At 32.9% G+C, this 18,674-nt stretch overlaps 1 protein-coding gene across 1 annotated transcript; it reads right to left on the bottom strand.

The window, feature by feature from the left end:
• Positions 1 to 61: 61 nt before the first annotated feature.
• Positions 62 to 3,789, bottom strand: LOC143544649 (uncharacterized). The gene is made up of 8 exons (XM_077036704.1): positions 3,614 to 3,789; positions 3,337 to 3,498; positions 2,580 to 2,685; positions 2,306 to 2,488; positions 2,049 to 2,208; positions 1,015 to 1,325; positions 835 to 924; positions 62 to 230 (listed from the first exon to the last, which is right to left on the bottom strand). The coding sequence occupies exons 1-8, from the start codon at positions 3,626 to 3,628 to the stop codon at positions 163 to 165; spliced, it is 1,095 nt and encodes a 364-aa protein (XP_076892819.1). The 5' UTR covers positions 3,629 to 3,789; the 3' UTR covers positions 62 to 162.
• Between the last annotated feature and the right edge of the window lie 14,885 nt (positions 3,790 to 18,674).

Here is an 18,674-nt window from a genome sequence, read left to right as displayed (position 1 = left end):
GAGAAGGCAGTAACGATTTCCTGGTTAAAAGAAATAAAAAATTTGATAACAGAATTTTGCGGTAAGATCCGGGATATAATAAAAATGACATACCAGTTCCTTGTGTAACATTTTATTGTACATAATTGTGTTCCAAGACAATAGTTTATGACTAACCTTAAATTAGGACTTTTCGTCATCTGAATTGGAGCATGGTGGTCCGGGAACCAAGTCAGCAAAGAACTCTTCCACTAAGAAAATCAAAAGGATAAAAAAATGTTAAATTTCACCACCATTTTGATAAATTAAAGTACTAGGATCAAGAATAGGCTTGTAAACAAGCTGAACGTTCAGTTAACCATTCATGAACTGATCGGCGGGAAGTTTGTTTATGTTCGTTTATTAATAAATGAATGAACATAAACAAAAATTTTTGTTCACTTATTTACTTCCGTTCGTTTATGTTCGTTAGTTTACGTTCATTTGAATTTTTTAGGCTCATTACAATAAAATCTAGATTTAATAGCTATTTCAGCCCAACACATTGTGTTTACATTACTTTATATTGGTTTTGCTCAGTAATGTTCGTTAGTCCATTTTAAGTTACGTTCATGAACTGTTCCGTCTATACTATTAGCGAACGAACATAAACGGACACGCCCCTTTTTTAAACGAACGAACATAGACGAACACAACACACTCATTTTCTTAACAAATGAACACGAAAAAGAAAACCCTGATTGCTTAGTGGCTCATGTTCGAACGTTCGATCGCTTAAATGAATGAACACAAACATGCCGCATTCTTGTTTGTTCGCTTCGTTTACAAGCCTAGTCATGGATATAGAGTTTGTACCAATGTCCTCTTGCTCAGGAGAATCGAGTAATATATCTGAATCAGATGGCAGAAAAGGTGAACCAGGGTAGTTACCAAGAGCTCCAAGATCTAAAACAATTAACTCGAAACTTTAATAAGGTAAATAATGAAAAAAAAAATTATTATTAATAAATTGATGTGTCAACTATCATGTAATACCTCCCAGGTTTGACAGATCAGCAGTTAGATCTGAAAGACTAAAATTCCATGGAATATTACCAAAAGGTCTAGAACTTCCATTATCAGGTGGCAAATGCAAGCCTACAGAACTTGCCACGTCAGACGGGAAAGCCGTGTCGAGTGCTGACGTGTCAACTCCCATTCCTGATATTTCAGATGCGGTGAACGGGAAATGACCACTGGATGCCACTGATGTAGGACTCATTGGCATATCTGATATAGGCGAAATCTCCCCGTTCACTGGTACAGCTGGCGCCACGTCAGCTGCACTGTTATCCATCCCCATAGTTCTTCAAGATATAAAAAAGTGAATTAAGTCACAAACTTTAAGTTAAAAAAAGGGCAAATACCATAAAAACATACTTTCTCGTAAAAGTCCCTAAAAAACTTTCTGAACATAACAGACATACTTCCTTTCTTTTTTTTTTCTCTTGTAAAAATCCCTTAACAATACTTTGCACATAAAAAGCCAACAACTTTCTGACTAGTAAAACTTTTTTAAAAAAAACAAGAGTCTCTTAATTATGATTGTATGTAATCATGAAAACATTATTTGACAGATTACATTATAATAGCAATAAAAATCATTTGTTTATAAATTTTTTAACGATTTTAAAATTTATACAAACCATGTTGTATGCTTTTTGTTTTTATTTTATTTTGAGAGGGTATTTTCATTATATTGTTTTTAAAAGATTATTCATTAATATCAACTTACTGAATTAAAGCATTAATTCATCTCAACTCTTTCCTCATGGATTATTAATAAGTAAAAAAATCACCAATTTTGTTCAAAATTAACATATGGCGGGACTTTAATGTCTAAAATTGTTAAGGAACTTTTATTAGAAAAGATAAAAAAGAAAAGGAAAGCACGTTGGCTTTTTATGTGCAAAAAATTTGTTACAAGAGTTTTATGAGAAAATACAGAAAGTATGTTAGTTTTTTTACTTTTTTATAGTATTTCCCTTCAAATAATGAAAAATGCACAAAAGATATTGATATCAACTCACTCATTTCCAGAGTTCACCCTCATGGGATGGAAGTTACTTGGAGCTGGGACTCCATTGACCACATGACAGTTGGATATACCCATGGGATTCATATGCGGTTGGCCCGTAGCCGCCATTGACGGTTGTGGTAAAACAGGGTATCCCATTGGTAAGTTGTTAACTGTACCACAAGAAACAGAATTGAATAATAATGATAATTATTTAATATGCTAATTATGTTTAAGCGTGGCACGTGTCTAACTATATAAAGAGTTTACCTGGCATTGGATGGATGCCATTTTGTATGGGAGCAAGAGGAAGCTTTGGTTGCATTGGGTACTTTGTAAGCCGATATTGATGTTCGAGCAAATGATTAAACAAGATGATTTGCTTCTTTAGCTTCAACCGTATGTAATAAGCTCTAAAAAAGTCTGCATTTTCTTCTTCCAATTTCTGCCAAACTATTCTTCAAAAGTCAATTCTCGTCCTACTTAAACTTATGGTAATAATAGAACACAATCAAAAAATGCATTAACTAATGTACTTATGTACCTAAGGTTGTAAAACCAGGATCTATCCTCGCACGATTTAGCAAAGTTTTCACTACCTCATCTCTGTTCATATACAGTTGCAAACACCGTTCTATCAAGTTCTGGACCTGCACCAATAAAAAACAAAATCAAGATCTGCATAATAAAAACTGGTTGGATAATTATATGGTAAGTACTGGGGATGTAAACAAACCCAACCAAACTGAACTGAACAAGACCTTGTTTGCGTTCGTGCTCGTTTCAATAAACGTACGCTTCACAAACACAAACTGAAAAGAACATCGTGTTCGTGTTCGTTCGTTAAGACTAATTCAAAAAATAAAAAACAACATTTATAAACTCAAGCATTAGACATAATCACCAACATAAGTATAAAGTTAACTAGTTAAGTACTTGACATAATTACCTAAAACTACTTGACAAGATAAACTAAAAAATAAATAAATAAGATACAAAAAACTTTAGTGACCAAACATAAGCAAACGATCATGAATGAACGAAGACTAACGGACGTAAAATAAGGAACTTGAACAAACATATACAAGCGTAAATGAACACAAGACCAAACGTTCACGAACACGACCTCTGTTCATGTTAGTTCATTTAATTAATCAAACGGAGTTCCTTTTTTATGTTCGTTCATTTATTAAATGAGCAAATGTAAACGAACCTCCCGCCAAACGGTTCACTGAGGGTTCGTTTACAGCCCTAGTAAGTACTTACATACAATTGAACATAAGACAAACAATAATCCTTACAAGTTCAATATCTTCTCTAGAAACTTTTCGGTTGTCATTGCTTGAAATGGAGGCTGAACCAGTGTCGGGAACAGGAGTGTCGGTCGCATTATTATGTTGGTCACTTTGGGACTCGTGTGAAGCTTGGGTTAAGGACTGTATTTCTGTTGTGTTCTTAGATTCCTGCATAGGCTTTGTCAAAGTAAGCTTGGTCCATTAACTTTGTTGCTACAAACTCATACCAATTAAACAATTAAGCACCATTATAAAAAAAATTCTAGGTAATACAAATAGGAACCTGATTGGTCTTCATCTCAGTTGAATACTAGTAGACTCATTTCAACAAACTCTTCTTGTTTCCCCAATCCAGCTTGTTCAGATATGCCAATTCTTTTCTCCTAGAACTAGTGGAACAATATGTTTTGATTCGACAAATTCAACCTAAATGATAATACAAGACATTAGTCAAATATCAGTCCTGCTCAGTGTTGTAAAACTCTCCAACTCAGCCTATATTACTCAGACTCAGTTCTAGGCGTTCAACTCAGAGCTACTTGACGATTACTCGGATTTAGTCAGTGGTTAACTCGGAGCTAGTCGGCCAGAAATATCAAAGAATGAATATCCTCTTGATTTATAACGATATTTGGCATATGTATAATCTTACCTAAAATTAATTTCTTTACAATTTACCATGTCCTGGTACTCCCGAGTAGTCCCCAAGTACACGCAACTTCCCAGTCAACCACTCTAGCAGCGTCTAGTGACTTCTGCAACCACGGACTCCTACCATTATCAACTAAAGCACTCACCGATTTTTAGCAAAATTACAGAAAATCCTAACTGTGGATTTTGTAGCCAATTTAACTACAGCATTAGTCAATTTCTATTGCAAATTGATTAAAAACAATTCCTCATCAGGTTAGAAACCGTAGGTCAATGCTGAATCTCAAAGGCAGCATGAATCACATCCAAATCGAACTAAAATCCTAATTATTAAAAAGGAGTATAACTATAACTACCTAAACTAGCCAAATAACTGACAAAATTAACAAAATCTAGTCAAAAACTCCGATTCCGAACGCAAAATCCAGATCTACGAACACGAATAAACTAATATCGCCATACGGACATGTTAAACAGTATACAGTATAGATCGATATAATACACAGTGAGTGATAACTGAACGGTGAAGTAATAAGGAAGAGAGTGCGAACCTGCAGAGTAGATTTGGCAGGAAAACTTAAGCAGGTCGCCGGAGACGTAGAGAGTGTTGTGTTGTGTTGTGTGTGAGATGCTAAAATAATATCAGTTAACCGTAGATATGGGGGAGGAGGAGAATATGGTAATTATTGGGTTGTTGGAGGGCTTTTTGGGGATTGATTGAGATACGTATAATATGTATCTATCTTGGACCACTTCGTATACTTTGGATAAAATATCTTCTTTCGGATTAAGTGATAGTAGGATAATACGTGTTATTTCATTGATTATGTTGATATAAAAGTAATTACCTTTTGGCAATGGTTTATATGTATCAACGTTGCAAAAGTAGTTATGCGAATTCAGATGGTTACTGAAGAGTTAGGTGTACTCGTAGTACTCGGATAGCACTCGAAGATGATAAATATAAAAATAATTAATTTTTAGATATCTATCTATCTATTCTAATATAAGACTACTTAATTTTGCCACTTGTCAATTTTATAGTTCTTCTAATTTTTTTTTCAACCTATTTTAATATATGGTCCCTTATCTTTAAGTCATTTCAATATATGAATTTAAGTTTATTTTTATTAAAGATAAATCCTAACAATAATTGTGAAACAAGAAAATAAAGAAATTTCAACATTGAAGTTGCAGGCCTGTTAGAATAAAACTTTTAAGTCACAGGTAATTATAAATTAAAGAAAATAAAGGCGCGTTATTGTCAAAGAACTCTGATTTTTATGGTAATAAACTACAAATTGTTTTTTAAACTGGGATTCGAGCAACAGTGCATAATATTTTATGTAGGGTTAGTAGATTTGGATTTAAAATAATATCATATGCATTGGAACCTAGAAAAATATGTATTTTCTTAATTTTCTCTGATATTTTGTATAAATATTGCAAACATGGAACATATCATTATATAAATCTTGGTGTTTACCTTTAATTAATTCATTAAAGTTGAATATTATAATTACAATCTATATGTATAACGATTTACAAATTTTTAAAAAAAAATACAGTTATAACATTTATTATTAAAATATGTTATAAAAATGCGTTAAGATTCACACCTTAATTATGAGTTGTTATATATATATATATATATATATATATATATATCAATTAATTAAATATTCCAATAACTTTTCATTATATTAACTAATAACACGGGATTAATATTCAAAATTTAAAAATTCTTTACCTAGCACTTTCAACTATTATAAATAATAATCACTACCTTCATTTTATGCAACTTTAAATTCTAATATTCACTAACTCAGAATAATTACTGTTATTTGAGCATTGCTTTTTTGTTATTTTCCTGACAATTACATTCATATGAAATGAAACAAATCATTTTGTTATATTTTAATTTTCGGTTTTATATGTGGCTTGATTATAATGTTAATTGTATAATGTAAAAATCAATTAAAAATTTGTCATGATCAATCAATTTCAAATTCGAAAGATTCTAAAGATGATTATATCATCAAAGTTCACGTAATCTGGTTTTTGGAATAATCATGAGTAGATTATCTCAAATGACATCATATTAATTGATTAAAAGGCATGATATTTTATATGTATAAATATTTTTTTTTTGTTAGTTTTATGAATATATTATCATTTATCTAGGGTTGTTATGTACTTAAAGAACCTTATTTATTACACGACCAACTATACATAGCTACATCAAGAGTTATAAACATACCTATATGTTACCTTATCAAGAGTTACAAGCAAACATGGATGAAAGATTTTGATTTTTAATAAACAAAGTTGATAGCCGAAAGACAAGGGTACATGCACCAATCGGCTGGGGTCCTAATGGTTGAGTGTTATGTGCCTTATGTCCAAGGCTTGACGCGAAACCACTATCGAGCCGGGGTTCTCATTGGAAGTAGCCTCTCTATTCTTATGGAGTAGAGGTAAGGATGTCTACATCTTACCCTTCTCAGACCTACCATAGCTTTGCTATTGGTGGGATATACTGAGTACGATGATGATGAATAAACAATGTATATCGACTAATACAATCACAAATGTAGTGTACAAGTTTTTAACTTAATTATAACATATTTGTGTAGCTTTAGTTATGTAATTTTTACAATTTTAATGTAAATTGTAATTGTATTAACAATATATGATTATTTTGTTGACTAAATTTCACATAATGGCTATAGTTTAAAATATTAATCAATTATCCATGTAATATGTGGGCCTCAAACTAGTTATATATATAGGGTAAGGTTAAAATGAAAACCCACTTGAGTTGTGAAAACCCGCGAAAACCCTATGTAACATCATTTTTTTTGTTACATGTAATATATGTTGTAACATTTAATACAAAACATCGAAACATAAAAAAAAATGTTTTGCTATTTTTTAACATTTTTTTACTAATTGTTATATATGTTTCAGGAGAGAGAAAAAGTTATATATATATTTACATTTTTTATTCACTTTAATTGTGGACCACAAGATTTAAACATTAATTAAAAACATGTGGTTGAGAATGGGTTTCTAGAGTTTTCACAACTCAAGTGGGTTTTCATTTTATACCTAGCCTATATATTTATATATCAAATATCATAAGTTTACTAATATTTATAACAAAATAAATGAATATTAATATAAATAAGAGAATTACATTTTTAAATGCTAAATTATTCTAAATTTTATTAATCATTAATATCAAAAAGTAATATATTTTTTCAATATTATATAAATATGAATTATGTTTTATTTTTTAAGTCAAAATCGTCCAAGTTGACCAACTTGATGTGATTATGGCTGAACTTGACCACATTTGATCGATTATTAAGAACTAGGCGGAGTTAAAGAAACTCGTCTCGGCCCTATACCTTGTAGCGAGTACTGGGGGAGTACTCGGCCTTGTACACCTACTTTTATGGCATTGACATGTATTAAATAGGTTTTAAATTTTTTTAGTCACGACTTTGCGTTAAGTCATTTGGCCTACCATTCATCAATACTTGAGTTCGAGCTTTGAGACGTGCCGAATTAGACGGGTTACATGATTGAGTTTTGATTTATCAGACACCATCTTATAATAGATTTATATTCGGTCATCAAATCTAAAGTATACTTAAAAATTAAAATGTGTTCATCCGTGTTTGTTTAATTCATGGTTATTTTTTCATACTTAACTACTAAACTATAATTTATGGGTTGACTATCAAAAGATTCAAATAGTAAATATAATTGCTGGATGAGCAATTATTATAATCCAAATTAGGTGTATATTTAATTATTTGGTAGCCCACAGGATTGGTGATTGGTTGCGCAGTCAACTTGATGGCATGTTTGATTAACAAAAGCTATCAATTTAATAATGTTTTAAAAACCAGACACGTAGTAAAATCGGTTACTTTAAAAAAGTGTGAAGAAAAAAGGGCCAATTTTGATAGACGGAGAATGCTGAATCAGCATTCCAAGAGATGAAATCATGAAAGAACACCCATACTAAAGGAAAACTCTAGCGAATTTTATACTTAGTTTTCTATCTTTATGGTATCATGTGTACAAATAATGATATTCATCTGTTTGAGGGTGAGGATTTGAGTCCCATAATATATATTAACTAGTTTAAGCTCCCCATGTTACAAAAGCGCGTTTTATTTTTTAGTTGTAGTTTTGTTGTGATTTAATACGTATACATTAGTTTGTTACATACATTATATTTTTAATTTATTGACTCTTTAAATTGAAATTTATAGGTTTTTTAGATTTTAAATGAATGAACATAAGCGAACACGAACATGTTGATTTTTTTTAACGAACAAACATGAACACAAATATTTGTCTTATGAAGAAGAGGCGGTTGATGTAAGTGACGATGGTGGTTGATGCATGAGAGGGGAGGTTGACGATGGGGAGTGGTAGTCCTAAGTTAACTGGTGATGAAGAGGATAGACCGGCGACAGAGAATATGTAAAGGAGAGAAATTAAACTAGGGTTTGATGATGAAAGAGTTTCACAAATAAATGAGATGGTATAACACGTTTAAGGGCTATCCGGGTTTAGTGAGACCCATGACCCACGAAATATTGTTTGATGATTAAGGGGTTATTTCACAAATAAATGAGATGTTATAATGTCATACCCCGACTAGCACAATGCGGAAGCATAAAACGAGAATGTAACAGACACCTCTGGTATCAACAACATTGTTTATAAAGAAACATTACAAACTAATTTACATTATATTACATTGATCTATCTTTGTTTACAACTAGGTGTTACAACAAAATATGTTCATTAAACTATTCTATTAATACTAATAACCTTACGTCTATTCACATAGCATCGAGCATGTTTCACGAAAGATAGCATGACATCACTTTATTCCAACTTTGGTAATCCTGAAAAGTAGTTTAAAATGGGTCAACTACTGGAGTTGGTGAGTTTCACGAGTTTCAAGAAAATAGTTATGAATATTTACAAGTTAACACTTGTAATCATGATATAAATATATATGAATGTATGTAAATGATGTAATTATACTAAGCTACAATGAAGCCTTGACTGTTTGTGCTGCGTGCATCCATTTCCCACGCCCAATCAACCACTGTGGCTCCCCTTCCGCCCACAATATGCCCCGGTAGCTATGTCTAACACTACATAGCCTGTTCGTATATGTATGGTCATGTGCAAACGGCGCTATGTGACACGGCAACTAGGCCGATTCCGTTTCGGTTTGTCAAACCAATAGTACTATTCACAAGCCACCGACTCAAAGTTAATCACTGTGTTAGTAGGGACTTTCATGTGTTAGCACTTAGATAATTCACATCATTACACGTTTAAGATATGTATATGTAATCAAACATGTTTTTACCCCAAAAGTTTGTAAAACTGTTTAAAGAGAGGGGTCATGAAACTCACGGTTTAGTAGATAATCAGCACCGAGTCAGCTCGTGGTTTGTTTGATTCACTATCACTAGTTCCTATAATCAATATTATAATAATATTAATATTTTAATATTATTATAATCTCAATACTAAACTGGGCTGTATATCTAATCTGGGTATAGCTGGAACACCCAGAAAGTGTCAATAGGCTTAGATTGTGATGTTGTTCAATGTCTAATAATTAAAACCGAACTTGGCTCAGTTTCCTCGTTTTCCCAGCTGGGCCAAGTTGTTCGTTTATGCGTTCAGAAAACAGTTATGGGGAAGTAAGCTTGGGTAAATGTGTTGGTCGATAAAATGATTAAGTTATAAAGAAAGATCACATATTGGGGTTCTGGATTCGCTACGGGGCTCGTTTCCATTTATTTAGTTTGATTTGAAGAAAAATGCGGACAATTTATCCAAATTGTCCAGGTTTCTCATAAAAAGTTTGTTTTTACTTAATTAATCTAAAAATATGATTTTTGATCACTCTTGGTGTTTTGGTATTCCAACAGGTTCGTTAATCACGAACTCGTTGGTTTATACTATTAATTGAATTTGTTTAATATTTAAATTAGCACAACTAATTATCTGTTAATCCTTAAATTATGAAAATTTTGCCACTTATCAACTAAATTATACAAATTTTTATAAAAATATTTCTGTATTTATTTACTGATTTATTAATTTATAAAAATTCATTTTATCTGCTATATTTAGCCCGAAAATCATCCGTTTATACCAAATGATCTCCAAAAATTCCAACAAAATTTTTGAGTGATCAGGAAATGTCCCAAAATAACCTGGAAAAATCCCAAACTCTAATAATCTTACCAATATTATTTCCGAGCAAAAAACGACTATGAAAATTCAAATAAACGCAAATAGACAGAACATACTTAGGATTTTCCAAATGACCCCAAATTTCGTATGTGATCATAATATAACAAATCTGAGTTTCCCACAAAATTTCATAATTTTTCAAGCATTTTAACTATTTTTCTCAAATAAACGTCCAAATCGGTAATAAATTCGCCAAATATTCTCGGATGGTCGAAATATTACCAACTTTGAACAGGGACTCAATGATATGGTCCGTGATGTCCATGCAAAATTTTATAACCTAAAAATATGCACATCTCAATCGAATCCTAAACAGCCCGTAATCGAGTGTTTCTGTATTACCTTAGCTGTTTCGGTTCGTTTTCGCCTTTCTAATCAAGTTTTCAGGTTCTTGTGCTCCTATGCAAGCTAGATACAGGTCCTATATCACAAACCAAGCAAGTTTCATCAACACAACAACCCCTTAACTTAGGGTTTTCGGCTAGGGTATAAAACCGAACTTTTGGACCGTAAAAACGACGTTTAAACCCTATAATTCGTGTTTACGGCCAAAAAAGAGTATGATTATGAATCCTAATCATGTTTATGATCTAAACATGCTTTTGGACCATTTTTATGATTTTTGCATGGTTAGGAATGATTTTTATTAATTATACTATGTTAATATGAATTAAACTTGACTAAATCATGAATTAAATAATCAAAAATTTAAAATCACCTTGAGTTATGTAAAGTCTTCCGAATAACTATGTAGCTTGTGTCTAGAAATCACCAAATATGAAATATCATATCTTATAATATGGTTTTAAAAGCATAGGAATGCTTAGGGGGGAGCCCCTTGGCGGCCGCAAGCTAGGGGGCCCCCTTGGACTTTATTATTTTAATTGTCTCGATTTACGTGTCAAAACATGAGATGCCAAGTCCAAATTTATTTCGGGTTCGTTTTTTGACGCAAAAAATATAACGGGTACGACAAACAGCGCGAAAACTAGTGTTTTTCGGCTGTTTTAGTATAAATTTATAAAAACATGCTATTCTTTTGTAATAATCGAAAATATTTTCATGGATCACTTAAAACATTTCAAAAAAATGTTTGGTAAGTCTTTTTCGGCTTAACGGATGATACAATGCTTGGTTTGTAACTATCTTTCGCGTTTAAATTTATTGCGGGTAGTTAAACGAGCATGTTTCCGTTTAACTTGTTTGCTATCGAACTAAGGCCATAAAACTAATATATTAGCTTATATTAAACCTATATCACTTATAGATGCCCCCCCCCCCAGAATATCTGGTCATAACCAGACTTGCTCGGTTAATCGTTCGTTCGTTACGTAATAAGCGTTAAATCGTTAAATCGGTAATTGTATATTAGGGCGTACCTGGTTTTGTCTCAATTGTCACATATAACACGTTTAAGGGCTATCCAGGTTTGGTGAGGCCTATAACTATCAGAATATTGTTTGATGATTAAGGGGTTTTTTTCACAAATAAATGAGATGTTATAACCCGTTTAACGACTATTCGGGGTTTGGTAAGGCTCATGACCCATGAAATATTGTTTAATGATTAAGGGCTTATTTCTCAAAAAAAAAAAAAGATATGTTATAACCCGTTATAACATAAATGGGTAAACAGTTTCAAACTGGGTTAAATCAATATGGTGGCTAAAAAGGGAGGGGGGAGGGGACCAGAGAGCATCATTAGACAATTATATAGATGAATAGATATGAATTTACAAGCAAAATTAGTGATGTGTGAATTAGCCATTTAAAAAGCACAACATGACCGCACCTATAGCCGTTGTAACATCTTGAAATTTTCATATTAAAGTTTAGGCCAAAAGTGTCAAATTTCAAAGTTGAAGGATTAAAATGAAAATTCTGAAGTTTCAGGCTTATCGGGCTATGCGACAGGATAAACCATACACCCATCGCGATACGCGATGTCCACGTTAAGTTACCGAAGACCCATGTCCAACCACGTGTCAACATGTGGCACGATTGTACAGGCCACGTGTCAACACGTGGTAGGACCGAAGAAATTGCGGCCCCACGTATCAGACAGTCGCCGACCTAGCTCCATCAAGATACTCATGGGAAGCCAAAATTCACTTATAAAAGGGGGTCATGAGTATGAGCCATTCTCATCCCAAAACACCTTCAATTCACACACACTTAACCTAGGAATTCGTGCCCCGACTTCTCCCGCGAACTGACGACCCGTTGTCTCAAAGTGCGTACAAGTTATCAAAGCTCCTAAGCGCAGCTAACTTTCCAAACGTTAACTTATTCTATTACCCGACTATCTACCGAAGAGTTGCGGCTCTTTTGTTATTGTTATTTTAGGGTGTTCATGATAAGGTCCGAGGTAACGCACGATTCAGAAATTAGTAAGAGATGCTGAGATGTGTCTGGATCCAAACATAAATGACAAAGCAAGCATGCAAATAAGTCAGTCATAACCAGTTATCCAATGGGTTACTAGACTCAGAGAACCTTTGAATCGTGTGTGTAGGGCAGTGGTACAAATCCCAGAAATTACAGGCGTTTTTGCTAAGTTTGTAACAGAAAACTATATTTATATTTAACGACTGTTATAAAATCTTTTTGAGTTAGTCAATGTTTCACCAGCTCATCGCTGACGTATTTTCTCCACATTGCAGATAATTAAGTAAGGTAGTTATAGTAAGGATTAAGAGTCATGATGGAGTATATGCTCGCGTTACGAAGATGGCTCAATTTTGATAATTTAAAATCCTTGTAACTTTATGAAACAATATTTTGTAATTCGAATACTTGGGTATTTAATTCCCGAGTAAATTTTCAATGTAAATTAATATTTTATAAAGTCTTCCGCTATATCAAATTCGCTACTTTGATAGATATTTACAAAACCAGTACAACTGTTTGTCACACTCATAGGCCCCGAGTCGGGGGTTGTGGCAGGTTGGTATCAGAGCCATCGGTTTCAGCAAATTAGGTATTAATATATTAGTACCTAGGATTTAACCACTTGTTTAACTAGTAGGGATAAGCAAAGATTGGTAGCCTACCTATCCTTAAGTAAAATCTTGGCAGATGTCTATATAAACTACTTTGGGCACATATTCCAAGTAGCGAGACGATCAAACCCTGCACCTGAACCCTCATATATGACTAGCAACAATAGCTATTACACCAATTTTTTCAACCAAGATCAGCCGATAGTTCCAGTGCTTCCATATGGAAGCCAACCAGTATATCTTCCGGGAAGCAAGCAAATGCCAATAGAAATATTGATTGGTAGTTTACCTATACTTTAGTAAAATCTGTGCAGATGCCTTATATAAACTACCTTGGGCACCGAATTTAAGTATCGATACGATCAAACCTTGCACCTGAACCTGAACCATCAGATATAGCTAGAAACAATAGCTTTTACATCAATTTTTTCAACAATGATCAGCCGATAGTTCCAGTGCTGCCTATGGAAGCCAACCGATATATCTTCCTGGAAGCCATGAAATACCAATAGAAATATCTAGCGACACCATAATAGAAATTGGAAATGCCAATAGAAATATCCAGTTCAAAGTAGGTCTAAACAGGAGCCAAGTTCAAACTCATCAAATTGGATGAACTGTCCTTCAGACCAGAGCAAGTGGCACTTTGGATCATCGCCACCAGATTACAAAGCTTCACAATCAATCATCGGTCCAAGACTTTTGGATGTGGATGAAGGACTTTTGGATGAAACAAGGCGGATGGACTGTTGATTTTTTGATGAATCATGTTGAACTTTTTGATAGAATCTTGATTTTGACATGGCTTTTGTGCCTCTCACGATCGATTAGAGATATGTATGTTAGCGAGAGGATGATTATTGCAATCAATAGTGTATGGGATGATTATTCCACTAACCAAAATTCATCATAAGTGATTATGAACAATATCTTTTGATTTAGGAGGAGGGTTTGAGTTACGGTTTGTATATCTGGTAATGTGTCAAACGGCTAAAACAAAGAAACTCATCTAAAAATTTAGCCAAAGAAACTCATCTAAAAGAAAATGAAAGAAAGTGTAGTTTGATTGTGTTTATAATTGATATAGATATTTTGATTATTATTGAATAACATAATTTTTGTAATTGTAACTTATTATTTATGAAAAAAGATTAAAAGATTTGGACAAATAACAATTTGACTCGTAACCAACCCATACACCGTTTCATAGTAATTCAAGTTTCGGGTTTGTGTTTTAGCTAATGGCTCAAGAATAGTAGCCTTTAAATGCTTCTTAGATTCCTTTTTGGTTCTTCCACATGTTGGTCACTATTGATGTTATCTAAGCAATCATGTTTGAACACGCGTCGAGCTGACGCGACTTTGGTTTATGAACAAACTAATATGTATGTATAATATCTAAACAAACTTCTATACAAAAAATTTTAAAATCCTCAAATATATATTCACAATAATAAAACACAACAAATATAATAAAAAGTTAAAAACCTACAATATTCCACATTAAAACAACTTGATCCTAATAAGACAATTCATATAATTAATCCAATAACTTATGTTAATTTCAATTACCTAACTACAAAATATAATCTATTTAAACTAAAACAAACAAATCTAGATACCACATTTACAACACAATATCCTGATAAAACTAGTTATAGTAAAAACTAACAAAACATTTACTTAAACTTACCTATAAAGATATACACTTGGTCATCTAATAAACATTATATTGATTAAACATAAAAATCATATGTTATTAAAACATTTACCCAGACTTAACTATACATATGTACATTCGCTGCACTAACAACATTATAATAATAAAACATAAAACATAAAACTCATATATTAAAATGAGCTTACCTTATTCTTCTTCATCATCATCATCATCACATAAAACATAAAACTCATATATTAAAATGAGCTTACCTTATCATCATCATCATCATCATCATCATCATCATCATCATCATCATCATCATCATCATCATCATCTCAAACTCGGTATACAAAGCTTCCAATAACACCTTAACCTTTGATCTCTCACTCTTCTTTCAACCGCTTAAAAAAAAACATAAAACGACCCAGTATCCACATAGTACTTCCATTAAACAACATTAGCCAACGGAGATTAAACCTAGTTTGGAGTATTTAGAAAACAACTATTGACTTAGGCTTTGTTATGAGATGATGAATCGACGATTTTGATTAATAAACAAGAGTAGAGTTTATCAAAATACATTCTAATATCATCACATATGTGAATTCATGACAATGGCTACTAATAATTACCCCTATTCTTCAATTTTAAAAATAAAAAATATATATTAAAATTAAAACTTGAAATTAGAATATATGTGAAAAATATTAAACATTATTAATTATAAAAATAAAAATAATTTAAAATTTTCGTCTTTGCGTCATCTGAAAACTTTCCTTACAAAAATACAAAAACAAGTAGAAAATATCTTATTCCGTATAATCTCAAAACTTTCGCTTAAAAGGTTTCACAAACTTAATACAATCAACAACACGTAATTTAGTTGTAATGCTCATGTAAACTACAATTTTAATACTAAATACATCAAAATAAATCTAAACATATGAAATTCTATGTAAATTAAAAGTTATCATTGAATCAAAAATCATCAAAAATTAAGAATATTCATCGTGGATAAGTGAAAAACGCACAAACAAAAACATTAAAAAACCCCAATTGCATTTTGGTTTTAAATGGGGTGATAATGAAAAACTTGAGAGATAAAATACATGTGCTTTTCAGTTTGCATTATTCACGTCTTACATTATATTCAAAAAATACAAAAATGATGATGATGATGATGATGATGATGATGAGGAGGAGGAGGAGGAGGAGGAGGAGGAGGAGGAATACCCTCACCTACCACCGCATGAATGTCCAATACCAACAATTTCAGAACAAGCTAATGAAATTCGAGAAGAGGCTAGACTCATAGAAAAATTTTATACAAATAATATCCCATATGAAGAAATGCATGCCTACGTCACAAATCCACACCCATGTCCAAAAGAGACAATATATCTCTTTCCAGCTGCATCCACACCAGTATGATACCCAAACCAACCGAATGTCGCAATAGATGAGCTTAAAAATGAAAAGATTGAGAAAATAAAGTAGGTAAAAAGATCATTAAGAAATGCAACAAGATGATAAATCTTGTCAAGAAATGGGTCAGAGATTAGGAAAAGACATAGTATTTCTAAGTTGTGTTTGCTTGTTGTTCTTTCTCGTTGATGTACTATAAATAAATGTAAAATAAATAAAGACATCGTTTGTTCTTTGCTTTAAACATATTTATTTACTTATTTGTAGTATGTCTGGAGAAAAGAGTCAACACAATGAACCAACAAAGACTGCTAAAAATGTAAAATCAATTCCCAAATAATACGTGGGCGGAATTCGTGACATGATTAAAGAAGAGGTTATGCCACTAATTAAAATGATACAAGAAAACTCCACAAACTCAAAAGTATTGAAAAGTGAATCAAACGACCGAAATCGAGTCAAAGTGTATTAGTACATTTTAAGAAAGAATCTAAGGAAAAGAATGAAGAAGGATACGACAGTTCGACAACCTAAGATGAACTAAGCAAAGTGAAAAATATAAAGTTAAGAAAGGGGTGTAGTTTTTAGGGCTGTTCACGAACCGAGCCGAACCGAGCGAGCGTATGCTCGAACTCGACTAGTATTAAAACCGAATAGCTCGGTTCGGTTCGAATATAAGGAAACGAGCAGAAAAGTCTTGCTCGAACTCGCTTGGTTTACAACCGAGCAGCTCGGGTTTGCTCGTTAACAATTACAGAAAAATGGTGATTTCTGTCTTCCGCCGATCCCATACCCTGTTCGAAGGCATGGCGTGACCGGAATCAGTGCCATCGTTGCCGCAACGACAACTGATATTAACCGGTGACGATTTGAGAGGATTACTTGAACCTAAAATGAATTTCAAATTATAGGTTTTCCTCGCAGCAACAGATTAATCGAAACAGGAAGACCTATAACCATCATTATCTTCCTCGTTCTTGTACTTGTTCAGCGTTGAATTGAAACAATTAATCTTTAATTGGGCAGAAGAATTTTTAGGGTTTTTGAGAGTGGGAGTCGTGAACTGGTTTTTGGAGATGGATGGGTGGGGGTGTGGGTGGGAAATGGGTGGATGGGAAACAATGCCTTTTTAAAAACAAGGACTAAATATGTAATATGTAAGGAGCATATTATTTGTTTAAAATTAAATTGAAGATAATTATAAAATTAATTATATATTTATAAATATATAATTATATATAAAATAAATTAAAAATATTCAAGCTGAACCGATCCGAGCGGACCTTTGCTCGTTGCTTGGCTCGTTTGCAAACCGAACCGAGCAGAGCAGCTCATTTACAATCGAGCGAAAAAACGAGCGAGCAACTTCCGAGCCGGCGAGTGAGTTCGAGTGACGAGCGGTTTGGACGGCCCTAGTAGTTTTAAATATTTTCAAGTCTAGAAACCAAAGGAATTCTACGGAGATAAGGGTGCAATAGTTACTCTACAATGGTTTGGGGGGGGGGGGACGGAGTCTATTGTGATCATAAGCAAGTGTACCGAAGAAGAAGAATTCAGTATGCATCCCACATGTTTAAGGGAAAGGCTTTAGAATGGTGGAATACCTTAATTGAATTCAAGAGTAGAAGTAACCTATACAATCTTGAGTGGAAAACTTTCAAATAATTAATCAAATAGAAGTTTTAACCAATTCAAGAAATAGGTCAAATCCAAACCAAACTCTGGAATCACAAAGTTGTTGGAACTAATCTCAAGAAATACAACACGAAATGCCTTGTGTACTGCATATTGGTCCCATATTTGGTTACCCCTGAATACAACAAGGTTACCCGTTGCATCTACGGGCTACCAAAAGAAATTTTATGATCTACTTTGTTAACATATGCCATCAACAATAGAGTCTGCTATGGAACTAGCAGGGTATTTGATGGATGGTGTGATTAGAAACTGTGTGAGGAGAAAAAGAACACTGGTGGAAAGAAAGATGAAGAAGTAGGAAAGAAGAAGTTTGATAAAAAGAAATATGGTTCGTCTGTTTATACACGACCAATTTGTAAGAATTGTGGCAAGAGGCATGTTGGAAAACGTCTATGACCAGCTGTCAAGACTGGTGTAACACCTATGCATTTTCATGCATGCAATCGCTAGTCTTTTATACTCTTATTTAATAAAGTTCGTGTATCAATTCACCATCTTTAATATTATGGAATCATATATTATTTATTACTAGTTAGTAACACTTTTATCATATGCACAATTACATGATTCTATGTTCATTTCATCATATACATGCTT

The sequence above is a fragment of the Bidens hawaiensis genome, unplaced genomic scaffold (assembly GCF_021521415.1).
Source record: "Bidens hawaiensis isolate Kalapana, Puna unplaced genomic scaffold, B.hawaiensis_p1.1 tig00013659_1, whole genome shotgun sequence".
In the NCBI taxonomy this organism is placed as follows: Eukaryota; Viridiplantae; Streptophyta; class Magnoliopsida; order Asterales; family Asteraceae; genus Bidens; species Bidens hawaiensis.
Note: the sequence above shows the minus strand (reverse complement) of the source record. Positions and strands in the feature narration are given on the sequence as shown.

What these genes read in the sequence shown, in the direction of transcription:
- LOC143544649 (XM_077036704.1), bottom strand. An exon ending in TGGCATCCATCCAATGCCAG is followed by an intron (nt 2,209 to 2,305) that starts GTAAACTCTTTA and finishes CTTGTGGTACAG; the next exon opens with TTAACAACTTACCAATGGGA. An exon ending in TCCTGAGCAAGAGGACATTG is followed by an intron (nt 231 to 834) that starts GTACAAACTCTA and finishes TGATTTTCTTAG; the next exon opens with TGGAAGAGTTCTTTGCTGAC.